The 20,909-nt window shown below is 36.6% G+C and overlaps 1 protein-coding gene across 1 annotated transcript in view; it reads left to right on the top strand.

The window, feature by feature from the left end:
• Positions 1-20,909, top strand: part of LOC122808697 (CD209 antigen-like protein E) — a 505,103-nt gene that overhangs the window by 437,886 nt on the left and 46,308 nt on the right. Inside the window, exon 5 of the mRNA XM_044079683.1 lies at positions 2,161-2,288. Coding sequence (XP_043935618.1) covers positions 2,161-2,288 — 128 coding nt within the window. The remainder of the gene's footprint in view (positions 1-2,160; positions 2,289-20,909) is intronic.

Raw genomic sequence — 20,909 nt, 5'->3', positions numbered from 1 at the left:
CATAAAAAAAGAATCCTCACATAACTTTATGATTTGAAGTTGCTTGAAGAATTTGTTCTGGTATCATGCAGCTTTTTAAACGTTCTCTTGTCTCTTGGCTGTGTGATGTCACACTGAAAACTTGAAATTCTGTCATCTGCTTTGTAGATGGTGAATCTAATACAATGATGTTAACTGAATAATGTCTTTTACACTGGTATCTTGGAAAGTCTGAAGTTTTGTGAGTCTTTTTTGAAGTAATGCTCTGAAGTAATGTTATGAATTTTTAGATGTTCTGAAGTACTGCTGCTCTGCTGAACTTCTTTGAGACTTATTGTGTATGAGTCCTTCTGCCTTGTTGAAGTTCTAAAGTAGTGTTTCAAATTTTCGAATGAACACTGGTGCTCTGTAAGATACATGAAGTCTGACTGCTGATGCAAGGTTGCTATCGGGTTTTGGTACTTACTTTAACTATTGCCCCCCCCCCCAATTGATAGTGGCTCACCATTGAAAAAATTGATATGAATGAATAATGCTGGAATTAACTGGAAACAACTGGAAGAAACTGGAATGAGACTGGAATGAATGTCTTTATATGTTAATTACCCAGAAATGTGCTGAACAGGTTCCAGTGTCTCCTTTATGAGCCAAATCTTCTTGTACTTTTCAGAATAAATTACCCACACACTGTAGTTCGGTTAAGGATGTTTTATTACGTATAGTGAAGGTAGATGTCAATATTCAAATAATATTTCCAATAACAGTGATAAACAGTCCTCTGCATTCATATTTCTTTGACAAACTGAAATAGTCCTCTGCAATCATATTTTTCCTCTTGAATAATATAATTAATATTCTGAAATACTGGATATTTGTCCTGACTTCTGCACTCATAGCTGAGTGTCTCTACTGCATTCTGAAGACTGAACTGTTGTGACTTTCTGCATATCAGTCCAAATGAACTAACTTAGCTAAATGTGTCTGAAGCATTTCCAAATAATGCCAAAACTCTGCAAATCTCTGCACACCTTCTTAGCCTTGGTTTGCAAGCTTTGTACTATCCAAACAAAATGTGTTTGTACTCAAATGTGCAGCACATTCTGCTCTTATCAGTATTCTTGACTGATGGGTATTTATTCACTGAAACTGACTGTGAGGACTCCTTTAATATGGCTGCATTTCTAGACTTATGCAAAGAGAATATTGTATTTTTGTACATTTAAATGATACTAGATCTAAGACTTGTATTCAAAGCAGCAGGATGACTTCATCACAAGTGGATGTATGTACTGAAAATGATAAAATTATCATCCCATACTGAGCACAGATAGAATAGGTAAGCAGCAATACTCAAAAGAATGAGCATTGCACAGAAATAAAAGACTGACGAGGAGTATTGTGAGGCCCAAAGACAAGGGCAAAGGGCCTACCACCCCTGGTCCATTATTTCCTTGTAATACCCACTCTTTCAGACATTATTATGCTCAGAAAATGGGCTAAGTTAATTTTTTATTTGATTAATTATTTTTATATGCATCTTTTTAAAATATTTTTGATATGAAAGAGTTCCCCTGCTTAATCTTGTGAAGTTTCTGGAGGATATGCAATTATTGTTGGAGGAAGTATTTTACATCCAGAATATAAGTTATGCATGTATTTAGTAATGTCTGTATACACACACACACACACACACACACACACACACACACACACACACACACACACACACACACACACACACACACACACACACACACACACACAGACACACAAACATGCACACACACACACACACACACACACACACACACACACACACACACACACACACACACATGCAGTCCCATTTATATGTATAAAAATGGGTCCCTATCATAACACTGAAATCTAATAACACTGAAATTCATATGGTCAAAACCATTTAACTTAAAACTCATAACACTAAAAATTCATAAAACTGAAAACTAAGGATTGTAATGAGATAGTGGTGAGAAAACCATGGCTTTATCTGAACAGACCACTGGGTATGTCAACTATATCTATGTAGAATAAAATAAAATAAAAAAGTAAATAAATCATACATTAAAGACAGAGATAATTATAAATACTGTGCATGTAAATTACTTAAATTCATGTGCATGAGCATGGAATAACTTTTACATCTCATTGGCATCACTCCAGGAATTTATAAAACTTGAGCAAACAATCCATGGTGGCATTTATTGGATTGGAATGACAGACAATGAAACAGAAGGGACATGGAGATGGGTAGATGGAACTCCTTGTAATTCTTCAAGTGGAAATCCAGTGTAAGTTATTCCTACTGATATGAATTTTTATTTATAAGTTTTTATTGATATTTCTCATATTTTAATAGAAAGACAGTTTCCAACCAATGAAATACTTAATTTATGTGAGAAAAGTAATGAGTATATTTTAGAAATTAACTTTTCCTGCATAATAAATGCATTAGATATAAGGGTAATAAATATACAGATTTATATTTAACTTTTTGATTTTTGCAGACTCATCATTAAAGTACTGATGGATTTCATCTTAATGTATCAAAGAGCTTATCAACAAGTGATGCTATCTAGTAAAGTAAAGGCAATGCTGCTATTAAATGACTTTCCACCATTGTTGTTGATTGACCTTTTAACAATTTTGCTTAGATTTGATAAATGGATTTCTTAGAGAGATAATCACAATTGCTATGATAATATCTTAAAACTGTATTTAAAGTTAAGATAACTATGATACTGCATTACAAGAGTAATGACCAACTGATTCATTAAACACATTTGTTTCCACTTTTTAAAATATGATATGAATCATCCAAAAATGTATGGAACAGATATCTATCAGAAAATAATAGTTATCTCAATTGCAACATGTCTGTTTCAATAGTTACAACATTATGACAGACATTATGACAATGTATGTGGAAAAGATAAAGTATAAGCTCACATTCATGCTAATAAAGGGAAATTATCACCATCATCAAGACTTATTTTCCCATGTGTTTACATGGGGTCAGGGTGTAACATAAACTGTCACTAATTCTCTGGATTTACTGCCACTCTCCCACCTTCTTTTTCATGCAATCCTTCTGTCTCTTAGCTGGCATCCTCATTTCAGCTTTCCTTCGTCCCATCTCCCCTAAATCTTCTTAACCAAATTGTTTTCTGCTTTCCTGCACAAGTGACTGAATCACCATAATCTGTTCTTCTTGATAATTTCTGCAACTATAGCTACTTCAGCTTCTGCTCAGAGGTACTCCTTTCTTTATTTGTCCACAACGATCATCGTACCAACCACCTCAGTCACTTCAGCTCCATTACCTTACACTTCCTCAACTGCTCTGCCTTCATTACCCATATTTCTATACCACACAGAGTTACTTATCTGTCATTTTCTCTCTGCACACTATCCTTGACACTGTGTTATACCTGGCTGCAGCACATCTGATTCTAGCTTTGACCTCCTTAAGCAGACTTCCATTCTACTCTGAACTGTTGATACCAAGTATTTAAACTCATTCACTTTCACCAACTCTACTCCCTTCATCCTTACCATTCCTCTGTCCTCCATCTCATTCACACACATATATTCTGCATTAGTCCTGCTGACCTTCATTCCTCTCCTCTCTAGAGCATATCTCCACCTCTCCAGGGTCTCCTCAACCTGGTCCCTACTCTCACTACAAATCACAATGTCATCCGCAAAAATCATAGTCCACAGGGACTCCTGTCTGATCTCATCTGTCAACCTGTCCATCAACACTGCAAACAAGAAAGGGCTCAGAGCTGATCCTTGAAGTAATCCCACCTCCCCTTTGAATGCATCCATCACTCCTACCACAGACCTCACCAGTGTCACACTGCCCTTGTACATATCCTGTACCACTTGTACATACTTCTCTGTCACTCCCATCTTCCTCATACCATACCACAACTCCTCTCTAGGCACCGTGTCATATGTTTATTTTAAGTCCACAAAACTCCTTCTGCCCTTCTCTATACTCTTCATCAACACCCTCAGAGCAAACACTGCAGCTGTACTGCTCTTTCCAGAAATTAAACTCTACTGCCGCTCACTAATCATCAGCTCCCTTCTTAACCTAGCTTCCACTACTCTTTACCATAACTTCATGTCGTGTCTGATCAATTTTCTCTCTCTTTAGTTGCTACAGCTCTGCACATCATCCTTATTCTTAAAAAATGGCACCAATACACTTCTTCTCCACTCCTCAGGCATCATCTCACTTTCCAAGATTTTCTTAAACATTCCGGTTAAAAACTCCACTGCCACCTCCATGCTTCCATGTGTATATCATCTGGACCAACGGCCTTTCCATTCTTCTTCCTCTTCTTAGCTGTCCTTCCTTCCTCCTTGCTAATCTGTTGTACTTCCTGATTCACTATTCCCACATCATCCAACCTACATTATCTGTGCCCTGAGTCTGCCATGTTTGCATGTCACTTTGCCAGTGAAATCTCTGTCCATGCTTCAGTCAGTGCCTGTGTATGGTTATAGCAGTAATGCAGTCTCTGAAATGCTCCCACTAAATGGGCTAAAAACCTGCTGTATAAAAGCTTGTAGACTTTGTAAAGCCTTTCTGAATCTCAGGGTATGTGATTAATATAGATGCATAGTAGAAAAACCTACAATATATGTATTTAAGGAGTGGAAAAATTAAGAAATTCTGCTGAAAACATTAGGAAAACTTTTAATGTTGAGTGCTTTGTAAAATTGCTATACACATACTGTAGTAGGGAATATGTGACAAAATGATATAGAGCAGGAATAGACTTTTTATTAGGCATATTTTATATGTGTGTGTGTGTGTGTGTGTGTGTGTGTGTGTGTGTGTGTGTGTGTGTGTGTGTGTGTGTGTGTGTGTGTGTGTGTGTTAGCAAAGCTGTGCAAAGTTATTATAAACTGATGTGTGCAGTGTAAAACACAAGAAGAAAAGTACGTTTTGGTTGTGGCAACAAATACATGTGGACAAACTCTTTAGTTTGCCAGAAAGTAGTTGTAGTAGCATAAACTCTTTAATCCGATCCACCTTCTTTACAAGGTTTTGTGTTTTTAGTATCAAATGTTTGCTGAAAAGGGGAAGGTCATCAGAAGTAGCCTGAAGATTTATCTAGAAAGGAAAAACACCTATGGGATACTCCAGCCTTATGAATAAGAACCTTAATTGCAAAGACCCTTACTAGGGTATAATTCTGATTTTCCTTAAAATGATTTCATATCAGAAACTATTTTTTAACTCTGGAAATAGTGCAAAAAAAGAATACGTGGAAGCGTTGCTCCTTCGTTATAGCTGTCGTCAGAGAGGCTGTTGAGAGTTACCTGAGGATTAAAATGATTCCATACAAAATTGATAAAGCTTTATTAGCTGACTTAGAAAAGTCCACTAGTATACAAAAAATCAAAGTATAACAAAAATAAGAAAAGCTAAAGCATATGCCCAGTTTAATTATTGGTGAACTTGCCAAGAACCTCATTTACATTTAAAACAGCTATTAAAGTTTGCTTTGATCTTGCTCATAACAGACTCCATATTAGTAAGGATTGCAGAACAAGTACCTGGTTTATATTTTGCACCCAGGTGTTTTAGTTGCTATAGACATAGATTAAGACTTAAGTCTATGAAGTGTTAGCAATTATGTTTGGATAGCTAAATAGAAAAAGGGTTGATTCTCGGGTCTATATCAGCATTTCAAAAATTGAATAGTTCGAATCACTAAATGTCAAACTGAGATGATCGAGCTATTCAATTTTCAAATGCCGATACAAAAAAAAACAAAAAACTAAAGGGTGTAGGCAGGGGGGGCAAGCCCCCCCTGCACCCCCCACAGCCCCTGCTACTTAAATATACCAACTCTGAGACCGCACTACATTGAAGTAAACAGAAATCTCCCCTTACAGAGATTTCCATTTACCCATTTGACATTCTGCACTTTCGGCATTCTCGAGGCGACAATATAGGATTCGATATTGTCATCATTCGAGATGTTGATGGGAACCCCTGATTCTCCAGTTTGAATTTATAATTAGACATGTTAATGAAATTAATTTACTGTCTAATATGCTAGTGATGGCTTTATTAGTATTTTGAAAGTGTATTAAAATATCAGCAAAGAGTGCCATAATAACAGATAATTTGTCAAAGTGTATACCCTCAATGTTGGATTTACCAAACATTTTAGCACTAATAGCTCTAAAGAAAAGATAAATAGGGGGAACAGGGGGCAATATTGCCTTATGTCTATTGAATTCCAATTGAATGCTGAACATTGATAGATAAATTGTGCTTTAGAGGAATAATAAAATATTTCAGTGGCTTGAATACATTAGTGAAAAGTGTATATTTTTCCAGCACAACAAAGATAAAAGGTAAAATGGCCCATTTAAAAATTTTGCAGCAAGACCAAAACACGATTGCTCTTTTTAAGTGGAAGTATTATGACATAGAAGTAAATTGAACATTATATTATTGTAGAGCATGGAGTGCCCTGTTTATCTAAAAATAAGGCTAAATTGTATTCTGGTTCAGCACTGCTATAGAGTGAGATCTGAATTTAACAACACTTAAGAACTAATTAGGTGCTGTTGACATCAAATCTGCAGTAAAAGCAGACAGCACTGAAGAGTAAACAGCAGCAGGACATACAAACGGTTTCATTTTAATTCATGTTTCTGCCTGCTGTCTTTTGAAGTACACAAGGTATGTAAGGACATCAACCAAACCCCCACTGCTTTACCAACTTTCAAACCAGGGCAACAAATTGCCTTTTTTTAAATTTTACTTTGGATTGATTTGTAGTACATGGAGAAAATAAACCTCCATGCACTACAAACAATAATGAGGAGATCAGCTGACTGCTCTCAAGGTGGATTTCTTAGCTCTGTCTTGTGAACACCTAACAAAACAGTTATGATCACCGACCCAATCGTAATTCTCTATATCTTGTATCAGTCTTGATGTCATAGAGCTCAACTGGAATTTTGAAATGTCTTTATCACCTACCAAGTAGAATCCTAGCCAATATTGATTTGTAAGCTTTATTATCCAAGTTTGTGAAATAAATGGGACAGTACTTCCTAATATATAAGGGATCTAAATTTGGTCAGAAAATGAAAATGATCTTGAACTGATTGAAATGTTTATTATTTATGCAATGTATGTTAATGTGTTTATTTAATACAAATTAAATTACAGCAAACTGGTATTTGAATTTTGTGTAAAATATAGGATCAAATTTCTCAAAACCAGGGTCCTTACCTGGTTTGAGGATTGAATTTGCATCCAAAATTTCCTGAAATGCAATATCCTCATTTACAATGTCAGCTACTTTTTGAGATATCTTGTTTGGAATAAAGATTTCTAAGAAGTCTATTATGCAGTTCTGATCAATATACTCACTATCAGAAGCATAACTTCCAATGTAAGTATTTTCAAGAGTTAAAATTGTTAGTTTTACATTTTTTCATGTTTGTTGTATTACTTCTTAGAATATCACTTAGTCCAGTTTTGAATGCTGCCCACCTGATGACAAGTGATATGTGATTGTCAAAGTGAGCTCAAAAATGTATTTGAGGTCAAGAAACTATATGGCTAGAAATGTCCTGTTTATGTATGTATGTATGTATGTATGTATGTATGTATGTATGTATGTATGTATGTATTTGTTTATTTAACATTTGTTTACTAGGAAAGTTTGGTTGGGACAGAGCCTATTTTCAGTATAGGCCTGGGCAGAAATGCTCTAGACCATAATAGTTCCTTAAAAGTTTGAGAATTTAACCTTCAGAAAGAAGTGGGCATTATAATATAAATCAGTGATAGTCTAAGATGAATTGAAGAACACAGAGAAGGCTCTTGGAGTTGATTGATATTTCAGATTAAATGTGCAAGAGATTTTAATGATAATGAAATATTTATGCTCCATCTTGATCTATGAGATACAGAGAAGGAAGCACTGTCTCATCCCTGTGGGTGTAAGGGTCTCCATGGGGCAAAAGTATAAGCATTCATAGAAATCATAGTAACTGGGTATTTTACTTATGTAATACGAGCAACCTCACTTTATACAACAGTAAATTCAGAATCAATTTCCAATCACCAACCCCCATTATATCATAGCTATCATGTCTGTCAAAGCTTCTTTTATTATGTTTGCCAACCTGGGATGTTAGACGATGCATCTAAAGCAAAAATGAATAGACCACATTTTTTTCTGAAAGCAATGAATTGCAAGAGCACATATGGGTTTACTAAATGAATCTTGAATAAAACAAACGTTGGTATTCATGCCGAGAAATAAATGCCAGAAAACAGTTAATTCGGTAATTCCATATATACTATTAACATTCTAACATGACACTGTTCTGTCTGCCCTTTAGTTGTTAGGTTATGCTTTCCCAAAGATACATATGGGGTAAGACTTCTAATAATTTCAATAGGGCAATGAACGTGTGGGATTACAGATGGCAACCTTCCGTTCCCAGGACCTAATCCTAAAACCACATAACGCAGCTAGCTAATAACTAAGTAGCCTGTTTAAACAACCAAAATATACCATCTTGGAAACAATTACTAAGAACTAAAATATGTACAGTAGTACAAGCAAGGTTTGTAGGTGTGCATCAGGCATGAGCAGCAGGTAATAACAAATGTAACCCTAATACGATTATACAAGTCATCCAGGCTTCAGTTAGGTATGATGGTAGGAAAAGCAACAAAATCCTTTACTGGTAGCCATGAACAATGACAAGAAAACCATACATCTGTAAGACTTGGGACAATAGCTACTTTAATGTCAGTTCTTTAATTGTGTCATCAACTGTCATATGTTAATTTGTCATTAATATGCATAATGGCTAAAACATGGAGTGCATGGAGCTCAGTGAGTATGCTCCAATATTCAAAAAAAGGCAGATCACTTAAGTCCCAGAGTGGCAAGCAACCCAATCTTAACAATCGTTAAGCACCCCCTGCTTAAGTTGTTAAGGCTGGGTCTAGCTCTAAGCAGTTGATTCTGCCAGTACTGATCAGCAAATGACAATGGCAGAATAAATTATATGTTTCCACCTGCTCTTCATACCAGTAACATGTGCTGACTTCTATAGAAAGTTGCTAGAATAGAAGGATGTGGGGTCTATATCACTTAGTTGAAACCTCAGTCTATTAAACCCCTAGTCATCGAACTTAAAAATCGAACATAATTTCAGGGAACACTTACATCAGTGAAAAGTTTTCCTAGGGAAAAAAATGACTTGGCCACCAGAGTGATCATAAGACAAGCTTCACCTGCCATATCCCTCAATTATATTATACCAACTCCAAGATCACACTACATTGGGGAAAAGGGCAAATTTGTAACAGTGGCCAACTAACTCCCTTCCCTGGGAAAACTTTTTGCTGATATAAGTGTTTGCCGAAATGATCTTCAATGGTTTAAGTTTGATGAATAGGGATTCAACAGATTGAGGTGATAGGGATCCCAGGATATGTGCTAGCTTGTGTTTTTTGAAGGATATGAACTCAAATGTATGTCCTTTATTTATTGACTTCAATCCTCAGTGGTTTATCCAAACAACACAGATTTTTATGAGGAACATGCCAAACATATGACGCAAAAACCTGGATGTTCTTGGAAAATCTGGAGATTTGAGTGGCATGAAAGGTGAGTGCAAACATGCAGACTGTGTTATACTGCCTTTCTGGCAGTACTTGCTGTGTGCTTTATGGTTTCATAAGCTGGAAAAAAACACTCAGCATTTTTTTCTACTGTAACTAGAACACAATAAGCACTGTGTTCTTGACATGGATGTCAAGATTCACCTCCTGAGCTTTGCTCCTGAGGTAAATTTCTTGGCATTTATGTCTCGAGCACACAAGTTGCTTACGATTGTCCATCCACTCATAATCCTGCCATCCAGTCATAATCCTCTATGATATTCTGCAAAGTGCACCACTACCACCAGCTATGTGAAGATAGTATATGCCGAGATAAGTAATCTTAATCAAAAATTAATTGTCAAGTTACTAATCCTAGCCATGTGAAAACTGTCACAAACTCTAAGTAGATATCATCATAACTGGTACAACAGTCATTAATGATCCTCTTTGTTTAAGTCACCAAAACATGGCATTCCAGCAATAGCCACCATGTGCAACAGCCTTTTATTAATTTCTTATGTTAAAGTAACCAAACATACTGCAAAGTGCATTGCTGGATTACGAGTCCAGGCATTACAAAATGCACCATCGTTGCAAAAACTCATTCCAGATTTAAAGACCGATTTGGGGTTTAGTAAAATTGAAATAAAGCATCAAAAAGAATCTGTTAAAAGGCTTTAATTTGAAGTGTCTTATGAGCCTCAGTAAAAGGAGGCACTCACTTTCTTTGTGAATTAAAACTTGAAAGAGCCTGGAATAATATTGGCAAATGTCTATTGAATAAGAAAACTCTAGATTTGGGAAAACTATTCCTTTTAAAAAGTTATACATTAAGCATTGAAGTTAAGATCCAGTTGATAATTATAATAACTTTGTGTAAGGTCAAGAAACAGAGCCATCTGGGATACTGTTAAATATAGTCGGCAGCTTTAGAATTTTAATCAAAATAATACCTACTAAGCATATCCATTATCTAGTTAAACATTATCACTCAATTTCTCATCCAATTCACTCTTAAAATTTTTACACACACACACACACACACACACACACACACACATATATATATATATATATATATATAGATTCACTTCATAATCTCAAAATACTGAAACATCGAATTTCAGTATCTTGAGACCATGAATCTGAATCCACAAAACACTGAAACTACAAAACCCTGAGCCCAAAACCGCGAAATTCAAAAACCCAAACAAACCGCACACACCACACATACACCAAAACACCCACATCATAATTTAAAACACAAAACTACACACATACACAACTCATACACACATAAGCAGGGGGGCAAGCCCCCCTGCACCCCCACACCCCCCTACTTATATATACTAACTCAGAGATCTGACATACAAGAAACAAAAGCAAACTCACACACGCACATTCTCCAGTCCCTCACACACACATCAAACATATCAGCACACTCACATACACTCTACCTCCCACTCAAAACCAAAACAAAACACTCACTTACCTGACATAACACCTAGATCCACACATGGCACCATGCACCATCAACAAAAAACCCCAGAAACAACGTAGCGTAAGTCCATAACCGTGAATTCGAGATATTCAAATTCACGATTATGAACTTTCGCTATTTTCAACATTCATCTTTATAATCTCGAGATACTGAAATCCAACATTTCAGTATTTTGAGATTATAAAGTGTTCCCATATATATATATATATATATATATATATATATATATATATATATATGTATATATAAAATCTATCTCTCTCTCTCTCTCTATATATATATATATATGTATATATATATATATATATATATATATATTCAGTGTGGTATATGCACGTACTATGGATGCCCATCTCAACCAGTCAGCGTGGTATATGCACGTACTATGTATGACCATCTTAGCCAGTCAGCTAATGATATGAAGCACAGAATATATAACAACCGATAACTAAAATTATAACTGCAGTGAAAGGAAAGTAGCTATATGTATACTAAATGCAAATTAGCATTCAGCATCTACTCATGGATACCAACTCAGCAGGCCTCATTTTCTGCAGCAAATCAACCCAAAATGTGCACGTTTTTCCCAGTTTTGCAATTGCCTTCATATGTATTATGTATATAGGCATCATACAATCTTTGCCAAATTATAAAATCTGAGGAAACACAAAAATGAGGATTTAATTTGATAACATAAGAAGAGCATTTCTTATTAATTGAAGCACAAATCTGAATAAAGGACTATATTGTTATTACCCTCTTTAAAAGCAGAAAACGATACTATGTTATCATTCTATCACAATCTAAAAACAATACACTTCATTGATTTGAACAAAACCATTTTTACATTAGATGAAGTGATATTGCTCTTTCAGGTGATTGCAGCTGCTATAAATTGTTCGTTAAATATGCTGTTTTATATTAAAAAGAAATAAAAAACACTCGAGAAACCAACACTATCATTTCCACTACCTGTTGGTTGACTGGTTTACAACTGAGTATCTACACATTGCTAGTTTTGATCAGGATCAAGTCAAACATCCCATGAAGAAATAAACATCATATTTCAAGCATGAATTCTTCAGGCTGTCAGTCTAAAACAATGTATGTAGAACCAGTTTTGTATTCCACCCATCTGTCAATCCAATACAGTCTAGTCATGTTCATCTACCTGAATGATCTAGCATCCATCTGCTAAATGACCATGTGTCAACAGGAGGTACTGTCAGTCATGCTGGGAGAAGTGGGACAGTTGATGTGTAAGATGCCAGCACAGCTGGCTGGAATTTTGTAAATAATTCTATGTCATTGTATATCAAACTGATTTGTACAGATGCTTGTGCTGAAAATGTATTTGTGCGGTTTGCTGTGTTAAAATGCATTAACAGTTTGCCCTGCTAGAAAGAAAGGAAATGTACATGTATTATTGTAAATGATTTAAATGTATACATTGTAACAGCATATACTGGAAGGGAAGAGGTTAATCCACCTGACTTTAAAATATATCTGAAATTAAATTACTTTATGGGTTAAGCCATAAAGATATTATCCCACAGTTTTGAATGGAGCCAGAGACGCAATGTCTGTGATAGAGAATAGGTTGTAGCTCCTATAGGAAGAGTGAAATTTTTTTTGACGTCCAGCAGCTGCACCACTTATGAGCAATGCTCTATCTGTATGTATTGTAGCACATAGGTTCTAAACTCTAGTAGCTTCTAGTGGTGGCGGATAGTGCAAGAAACAGAGTCAGATGACCAGATGTATGTGATATCATTGTGTACAGAAATAATGTTTTAATGTTAGAAGAGACTGAAGTATCAAGAGCATTCTATATTCTGTCTCGAATCTGACAACATAGACCACTCACCCATCTTGCCTTTCTCTCTTCAGTAACTAGGAACAGTAATTATTTTAGATAATTAGGAATAGATACTGAGACTACCTAAACACTGTTTTTCTATAACTGTCTGAAACTTTCCATCAGTTTTATTCTTTTAATATTCCCCATGACTGAAACTATGGTGTTTACTGTAAATATATATTTACTGTTTTCTTGTTCTTTTATTATTTATTATTAAATATATTTAAACTTTTCATTGTGGCTGATCCTTTTTTGAAAATATTAAATTTTTGAGAGTATTTTAATGTCTCACTGGTGCAGCAGTTTGCATTGTTATCTCACAGCAAGAGGTTCTCTGGTATGATTATTAGCTGGAATGTCTTCTCTGTGGAGTCTGCATGTTCTCCCTGCATTCGTGTGGGTTTCCTCTGGGTGCTCTGGTTTCCTCCCATGTTACAAAGGCATGCATCTAGAATGTTTCTCCCTGGGCCTCTGCTGAAAATTGGCTTATTACAAGTCAAACATCGGACTTTCCTAGTAAACAAATTTTAAAATAAAAAAAAATTGCATATATTTGGTGATAACTTTGGCCACTTCTGAAAGCCCTGCTATTTGGGCAACATTACTGTTAATTGGGTACCCTTGAAAGAGCCTTAAAGTAGCTGGCAGTGGATCTGGTGGCAGTGATAACTACCTTATAGTCTGGGCAGAAGGGCAGTGGTGGCTGGTGACTTCAAATTAAAGGGGGGCTGCAGGTGACAGCTGAATGGGCGTGGCCAATGGGAAAGGGGTGTGGCCAACCAGAAATGGGTGGGGCTATGATCAAAACCACAACAACTGGAACTTTAACTAAATACGCTGCCCTGGGTGCCAAACTATCATTACAAGAGTCCAATCAAGACAAAATGAAGTATAGAAGAAAAAATATGTCAGTGCATTGGCTACATGACAGCTTACTTAATATCTAGATGGAAACACAAAGGCTGTGAGGCATGAAAAAATAAATTAATTTTTAAATATATTACTGGAATGCCAGTCAAAATCAAGTATAAAAAAAAAACAAGCAGCACTCAACTCAAACCACTTCTCCTTGCATTGCAGTTCTAGTTAAAATTTATATTCAGCTTTATAAAATTACCAAGTAACATGCTGAAAGTAGCAATCTCTGCAATACCCCCACTTGTAAAAATGTTTCTTATCCAAAAAAGACATGCTGCCTGACAACTATCTACTTGTTTCATGGGGAAGACATGATCAAAGTAAAAAATGAACAGCAAACAAGAAATAAGCTCAAGATAAATTGCTTAAAGGATTACTGCACAAGTTATGGACCACACATGATAGATTGGCATTGTTTAGTTTACGGGTAAAGCCTGCAAAGATGATGGCAAGTCTCCAACAAATGTAACGAGCTTCTGAAAATACTATAATCCTGTCCTTTATTACAAATACTGTCATATGCATTTCAATGCCTAATGCTTATACGTTATCTAGTTATGTAAATATTCTCTGCATGGCAGCAACAAAAAGGATTTCAATGTTGGTAATTCTTTAACAGTATGCTTATTAAAGCTTACTTGCATCTTACAATCTCCAACAAGCTTACCTGATAATCATTAAAGCATTGCTACTTAAACACACAGCAACAGGGCGCTGCAACAGCATGCATTTTCTGAATAATAAGCATAAATCAACAGTATAAAAATATGACAGAAAACCAGAACATTCTGCAAAATCAAGGACAGATAAAAAGCCACTGTCATACTTGTGTCTGCTTTGGATGGGGGAATACTCTGCACACTTACACTGCATAACTGCTTCTTGCTTTGCTTGGACACATCCAGAGTCACTACATGGGGAGGTAGGGTGCAACACGTATTTCACAATTTGAAATGTCTCTGGCCGACTGTGATGGCTCTGACACTCATACCTCTCAACCTCAGAGCAAGAAATCTGGACAAAGCTATACATAGAAGTGGGACACAGGCCCAAATATAAGGACAATTTTTAAATATTGCTCTTATAAACTTAGAAAGATAATAGAATAGTAGTAGGTCTTGCATTAGTATGAATTTTCTGAAGGGTATGAAATCTGAAACTCAAATGCCTGGCATTATTTTCTAACTTAAATATTTAATGATTTGCCACTAATTTGCCAGAAAACCACAATTTTATGAAAAATGGACCAAAAATGTGATGCAAAAATATAAAGTTGCCACACAATACAGTTGGGAACCTATCAAAGAAGGGACACCTTTTTAATATTAGTACTGTTAACTTGAGCAACTGACAAAATAAGAGAATCTACATACATTTCTGAAATAAAAATAATCTATAACTCTAATCATTACAGTTATTTATAATTGTAAACTCTCCACTTTTTCTTCCAAAATTGCCATAGGGGGAGAACATTTTGAGCCAAAATTGGGGACAGTTGAGAGGTTTAGATATTCCTAATTCTATAAAGCGATTTATTTGCACATACCTTTCAACCTCTGAATGCAGGAAATCTGGACAAGGCCAAATATTTTGGGGGAACATACAAACACTACTAAAAATTGCTCTTGTATAAACTTAAGGCAGTTAATAGAATAACAGGTCTTGCTTTAGCATGCATTTTTCTGAAGGTTATGATGTCTTAAACTCAACGTCTGTCATTATTTAGTGACGTCATTACTAAATGATTTGCCAGAAAACCACAAATTTTATGAGGAACAAACCAAAAATAAGAAAAAAAAATCTATTCATTCTGCAAAAATCTGGACAAATGAGAGGTATAGTTCAGCCGGGGCTGTCTTTGAGTTTGCTGCCCTTCCCCCCGCACAAAATCATGGTCGAATGGAGCCTCCCCCTACAGCCATTCCAATGTCCCATTCCTTGGTTATTTCACCTCATTTACCATAAACATTGTAATGTGTGTAATGCTTTACTTCTGCGATGATTTGGATTTCATTCGAAAGTTTTATTTTGCATTTTACAGCACAAACACTAATAGATATCTGCTAAACAAAGCAATGGTCACAATGAAAATAGACTTAGCATTAAAATGTCTCTGCCTTTGAAACTTACATTCATTGAAACAGCATTGAAACCCACATTCAAAGAAAATACATTTTGCCAGTGGCAGATAAAGATTAACTTTGGGCTGTTTTCAAATCATAGGCCCCTTGCACACGAAACATACATGTGCTCTTTGATACACCTTCCTGACTGTATTAAATTATATTGTTTTTAACATTTTTCCAGTAAACAATGAAACAAAATGCATGCACCAATAATGACAAAACTGCCCAATTCAGAACATTTCTATCATAAAAGTCTATTCAAACTTTTACAGTCCACCAGTATCAGTAAATATGCACAATCTCTGAAGTAGTAAAAGTCATCTAAATAATTCCACATTAAAGAAATATGTAACTAATGAAGAGGTTGCTGCTAGCAAACAACTTTATATTTCATTGTTCCATCTACAAATAAAGTGCCTGTTGCCCTTGAGGAATAAATTGCCTATGTAGCATTAAAAATGATAAGCTAGTAATATTGCAACAGGGAATAGATGGCAAACTCATAACAGTTTCATAGTTACTAGGTATCTTTACCAAAAAGGACTGCAGCATCCACCCCCTTTATAACACAGTGCAGTATCAGCAATGCATCACAATACTGTGGAAGCAGAACCCACAGCCTTCTGCATCAAAAGCCAGTTCTCTACCAGTTGTGCTATTAACATTGCAAGCAGAGTCAGCATAAGCATTACTAAACTTTTGTTCCCCTGCAGCTCTCAGCTCCTTCTAAAATCTATTTGTCAGTCAGCTGTATCTCTGAACTTTGCAGCACAAGAAATCTGGAAAAAGCCAAAATTTATTGGGGGAGCGGGGGGACAAAAGCCCAAAAACCAGGGACACATTTTAAACATTGCTTTTATAATGTTGGAAAGTTGCTAGAATAAAATGAAACTTAAATGGCTACCATTTAGTGAATTCAGTTCTCACCATAGCTGTCAACCTCTTAGCAAAAAACACCCGAACAAAGCCAATAATAGGGGAATACAGCCCCAGACTTATTCAGTAAATTCAGTTCTCACCATTGCTAGAATAAAAGTTTTTGTGTTACCATGTGCTTTCTGAAGAATATGAAGTCTGAAATTTAAATGCCTGTCATTTTTAGTTATTTAACATTTGTTAACCAGGAAAGTCTGACTTGGAACAAAAGCCAGTTTTCAGCAGATGCCCAGGGAGAAACACTCCAGACACATGTCTTTGTAAGATGAGAGGACATGCAGACTCCACACAGAAGGCATCCCATTTGAGAAGCAAACTGAAGAACCTCTTGCTGTGAGGCAACAATGTTAACTGCTGCACCACTGCACCACCCAAGCTGTGTGATGGAACCACCATCTCATTGTCAATGCTCTTTTGGGTTCTGTGTTATTCCACCAATTGAAAAGTATTTTTGTTAATAATGTTCAAAGCCAAATTTTAAAGCCAGTTGTATGATGGGGTACTGCAACATTTCACTGCATAATGGAAACAAACCATTAAATATATACTTAATTGTTATACAGTTATATTCACTTCTTTAGAATGAAAAATGTCTATGTTTCATTAAATTTACCATGCACTTTACTGTACCAAGAAATGTTCTGAAAATAGGCATGCAGAACTGAAGACACTGATCCAGCTCATGTAACAGTTTCATAGCAAGTCTAACCTTAACATATCTGTATTATGCTGCAGCAGGTTTTAGGATATAGGTTCAAGTGAGTCTGACTCTGAAATAAGAGGAAGTTTTTCTGTGTGTCATAAAGATAAGAAAATGGTTACACTTTCAGTTCAGTGCTTTACAATGTTAATGGCATGCATTCAACAGCAGAAAAGGATGGGGTTCATGAACTGCTTAAAAAGGAATTTTCCAGGTTGACATGCTTGAGTGACACACATTTAAAAGTATTACTGTTGTGAATTTGAATGGTTTATACCTTGTTATTTTTGTGAATCATGCAACACAAAGTTCATCCAAGTTCACTAAAGTTTACTTCTGTGAACATGTCAAATGTAAATGTGATTCTATGAATAATTTCTTATTTTGTTTTTTATTGTTTTTTATGTTTGTTTGTTATTTTGTTCTGTATAGAAATGTAGTCTTTAAAGACCTGCTGACTTTATATGATTTGATAAAAGTCTATTTTTCTATGATTATAACACTATAAGAATTTTTGATACATTTATGAGAAACTATAATGCAAAACATTCTTAATGCATTTTCAAGTATAATCAAATAATATATACACAGAATGTGAAAAGGAAAACTAGAGAGACTGGAAGATAAATATGATTTGGTCGTTTGCTTCCAGAATTACAAGTAGTTTGGCCTGACCACATCTGTCATATTACATTTACTGGCGCTGTATGGAATCTCAGCACAGACACACTTACCTCCAAAAAATCAATAAATGATGAGCGATTGACTATGAGACTGTGTGTGTCTGTTTCTAACTGTCATTCATGACGAATAGGCTTTTTTTTTTAAGTAGCTGCTGGCTGCTAGTGCTTGTCAAGGAAGACTCAGCAATTCACTCTACTGTAGAATCTTTCCTCTCCAAACTTGTATTGCAAGCAAGCAAAGCACCCAACCCAAAGAAAATCAGATAGATTAGCCAGGGATTAAGATATAAATAATATTATTTTGCAAGGCTAGGCAGCAATCAGTGGCTCTAGTGTACCCGCATGTATGTACTGTAGCTACAGCAAAAGGCAAAAGTACCTATCTCGCCTTGTACTGCCTGATAATATTGATTGTTTCTCGCTCTCTTTTTCAGAAAGAGAGTGAGAACCAATTAGTAGTCACCCTGCCGTTCACATCACATGTGTGACTGCGGATGTGGCAGTCCGCCCCCTTCCACTTTACTGTGCGGTTACCTCACAGACTTCTGGGCATCACACACTGATGCAGAACTCCCAATAGTCTGGACTGCCTTTACAGCAGTCAGAGACAGTCCAGCAGGCAGGGAAAAACAAACAAAAAAACCCCCTGGAACTCACCGAGCAACGAGCATGCGCAGTTCGAGTTCTGGGACTTTGCGAGTCAGTCAGACTCGTTTTTATAGTAAGCCAGCCATTTTTCTTAATTTAAAAAATATTTTGTTTTACAAGTTGTGCTTTTCTTTTTTCTTCACACAGCTGGGGGGGGGGGGGCTGCAGTCCCGCAGTCCAATGCCACGAGCCGCCACTGCAGAAGGGGGCACAGCAGGTGAATCTGTGCCAGCCTTCCCCAGGTGTGTGTGTGTGTGTGTGTGTGTGTGTGTGTGTGTGTGTGTGTGTGTGTGTGTGTGTGTCCACGTTTGCAAATCAAATCTCAAAGAGCATATGTGTCAGCTGCTAGGAACATGGACACAAACCACGTATTCCACAGAGAGGTTGTGGGAAGACTTATCTTGGAACCCTCAGCTAAGGACTCAAATCTGAGTTGTGCCAGTGGAAGTCTTACTGGGGGTCTGGACAGATATAGAGAGGAACCAGCCCCTAGACTGAGCGTGTTCCCTGGGTGCTCTTAAGAGAAATTGTGCTTGCTGCAGGGAGGTCTCCATCTGGAAATACTGAGTGTATCCATTTGTATTCCAAGTGAACGTCGCTCTCCAATGTTGACTCTTTGATTACTGGCCCAGAATGGGGACATCACATATTGGTGAGCAACAGTGTGGATATTGAACTTCTGTAGCCTGTAAGCAGTTGTCACAAAAGGTGTGCATTGTCTCAATAGCCACAAGGTAGACATTCAGAGTTTCATATCACAACAGTTTTTTTTTTTTGTTAGTTTAGTTTAGTCAGGGAGAGCAGGCAAAAATGTCAGCAGGGGATTATGGCAAGCTGACAAAGAACCTGTTGTCCAACTTGTGTAAGGCCAAAGAAATGGTGCATGCCAGCCTGACTAAGGAAATGATTTCAGCATTAGTCACAGCTCAGACCAGCATCCAGCAGGATAACCAGTTTGGTGATGGGAATTTGCAACTGTCAGAAACAGAACAGTTCAACTTTTCCTCAGAGGACTCAGGACTTGAACTGGAGGCCAAACGTTTAGTATTAGAATTGGCAGAGAGACTGCAGCATTTAGAGATTGAAGAAAATGAGAAACAGATGGAATTAGAATCAGCAGAGAGACTGCATCATTTGGAGGCTGAAGAAAATGTTAAGCAGTGCCAACATGAGATGGACATGCTGACTCTTCACCAGGGTCATGGAGGAAATGGGGAAGGGAATAACAGAACCCCAGAAGCAACAAAGGTGAGTCCATTTCTTTCAAACTTTACAGAGGGGGATACTTTTGATATTTTGTTTCATATATTTGAAAAAGTATGTAAACAGTATAATGCTGACCAAGGGCTCTGGGTACATTTCCTGACCCCCTTACTCCATGGTAAAACTATGTAAACAGTATAATGCTGACCAAGGGCTCTGGGTACATTTCCTGACCCCCTTACTCCATGGTAAAACTATGTAAACAGTATAATGCTGACCAAGGGCTCTGGGTACATTTCCTGACCCCCTTACTCCATGGTAAAACTATGTAAACAGTATAATGCTGACCAAGGGCTCTGGGTACATTTCCTGACCCCCTTACTCCATGGTAAAACTATGTAAACAGTATAATGCTGACCAAGGGCTCTGGGTACATTTCCTGACCCCCTTACTCCATGGTAAAACTATGTAAACAGTATAATGCTGACCAAGGGCTCTGGGTACATTTCCTGACCCCCTTACTCCATGGTAAAACTATGTAAACAGTATAATGCTGACCAAGGGCTCTGGGTACATTTCCTGACCCCCTTACTCCATGGTAAAACTATGTAAACAGTATAATGCTGACCAAGGGCTCTGGGACATTTCCTGACCTTACTC

The sequence above is a fragment of the Protopterus annectens genome, chromosome 8.part0 (assembly GCF_019279795.1).
Source record: "Protopterus annectens isolate FY-2018-M chromosome 8.part0, PAN1.0, whole genome shotgun sequence".
Lineage (NCBI taxonomy): Eukaryota > Metazoa > Chordata > Ceratodontiformes > Protopteridae > Protopterus > Protopterus annectens.
The sequence above is the reverse complement of the archived record's forward strand: the minus strand, read 5'-3'. Positions and strand labels throughout refer to the sequence as shown.